The sequence below is a fragment of the Stegastes partitus genome, unplaced genomic scaffold (assembly GCF_000690725.1).
Source record: "Stegastes partitus isolate 25-593 unplaced genomic scaffold, Stegastes_partitus-1.0.2 Scaffold1210, whole genome shotgun sequence".
Classification (NCBI taxonomy): domain Eukaryota; kingdom Metazoa; phylum Chordata; class Actinopteri; family Pomacentridae; genus Stegastes; species Stegastes partitus.
The window spans coordinates 36,675-38,349 of NW_007578941.1; the positions used below are offsets into that span (position 1 = coordinate 36,675).

Genomic DNA, 1,675 nt, shown 5'->3' on the forward strand with positions numbered 1-1,675 from the left:
ACACACTCAGCTCAGTTTTAACCAAAGATTACTGTCATCAGCGCAGGATGCAATCATGAATTCTTATTTGGTCAAAAACAGGATTTCTGAGGCTACCGTAACCTCTGACCTCCTATGTTTGAAGTGCAAGTGGACTTTTGTGGAAAAATTGGTCGAAATTTACTCAAGACATTCCTGAGATGTTGTGTTGCTCAAAAGGGAATCCAATGGAGCATTCAGATTTGAGTGCTTTTATCTGTATAGTTTTGTTTTGTAAAGCTTTCACCTGCTGTTGGTGGGATTATAAATAACATTTTTAATTTCATATCGTCTCCTTTTGTGTTTCTCTTGTACGACTTGCAGCAGAACGCCTCGACAGAAGCATCCTCACCATCTAATAATCACCCATCTGTCGTATTGAGAGCATGAAAAGTTAAATAAGAATGAAAGCATATTACGTGGATTCCTGCTGAAGCGTTAAAGTTTCTACTCCTCCAGCTGCGTCTTTGTTTAACTTTATTTAGTCTCTTGCTGTGCAAAGAAGCAACACGTATGGATTCTTCTTCTTCTTTTAAACAGAATCTCACAAACGCAACAGGAGAAGATTCATTTAACTCTTTGGCTTCTTCCAATCTTCTCAGTGGCATTTTTTTCTCCCCACACACAGATAAACTATTGTATTCTGCTGTGTTCATATTTATTCAGACAGGTTTCAAACCGAGACACAAAAACTTACATAATTCTCTCTGGAGATGCAGAAGAGTCTTGTGTAAAAGCAGGAATAGTGAATGAAGTAACTTTATCAGATTTAGCTGGAGGCTGTAAACCAGAGAGAGAGATGACTCAGTTACACCAGATGTGGGCGTCTGAGAAGACGATAAATAAGAAATCTAAGTGGATGCACACTGAAATTAAACCTAATATCACTTTCTTAATCGCACAACAAGTCTTGACCGATCAACTCTGGTGCAAAGAAAAAAAAATCTGACCTGCCCCAAACCGGCAGGAGGACAGATGTCTGCCGCTGATGAGACGCAGGACGACAAGAAACCCAAAAAGAGTCGAGCCTCTAAATATTTCATGGCGCTCTGAATTGCCGCTAAGTGTAATGCACAGCTCGCTCTTGTTAAGTCCTCTCCTGCGATGTTGCATCACAAAGCTATTCTCGTCTCGGCGTGTAGTAAGCAGCCCGACGTCTTCATTATTTATCCGTGCTGCCGTATTTCAGTCCACTCTGTGCTCTCTGAGATTACGGATAAAGTAGCTGCAGCTTTGGGACTCTCCGATTGTCTGAGAAGAGGCAACAGAATGAAACGCCGCCGAAATTATGGACACTGCCAGGGATACAACTCTGAGGGGAAATGCTGAAACCGTTATTGATTTATTCATGTGTTGGCCTTGAGGCAGCGAAATTTAAATAGTATAAAAACACAGGAGCCGGCTCATAAATAAACAGCAAATATTTTTTTTATGTAAATACCCTCCAGGTTGGCGAAACAGAAACTATAGAGGTCAGGACCTCAGTGGAAGAGCTTTCTCGGACTGTAACGCACGAAAACTTTAACTTACGCCGATGAGCTGCAACATAAATAAAGTTTATTATCTCAATACAGAGGTGGGAAATAAATAAAATAAAAATATTCAGCCGAACGTTCTTGGAGTTGGAAGTTTGTTGGAAGCAGGAACGGTTTGGATT

General features: G+C 40.7%; 1 protein-coding gene across 1 annotated transcript in view; it reads left to right on the top strand.

Annotated features, from left to right (window-relative positions):
• Positions 1-771, top strand: part of LOC103368835 (slit homolog 3 protein-like) — a 19,232-nt gene extending 18,461 nt beyond the window's left edge. Inside the window, exon 4 of the mRNA XM_008297329.1 lies at positions 685-771. Within this exon, the coding sequence (XP_008295551.1) occupies positions 685-771 (87 nt within the window). The remainder of the gene's footprint in view (positions 1-684) is intronic.
• Positions 772-1,675: the final 904 nt, after the last annotated feature.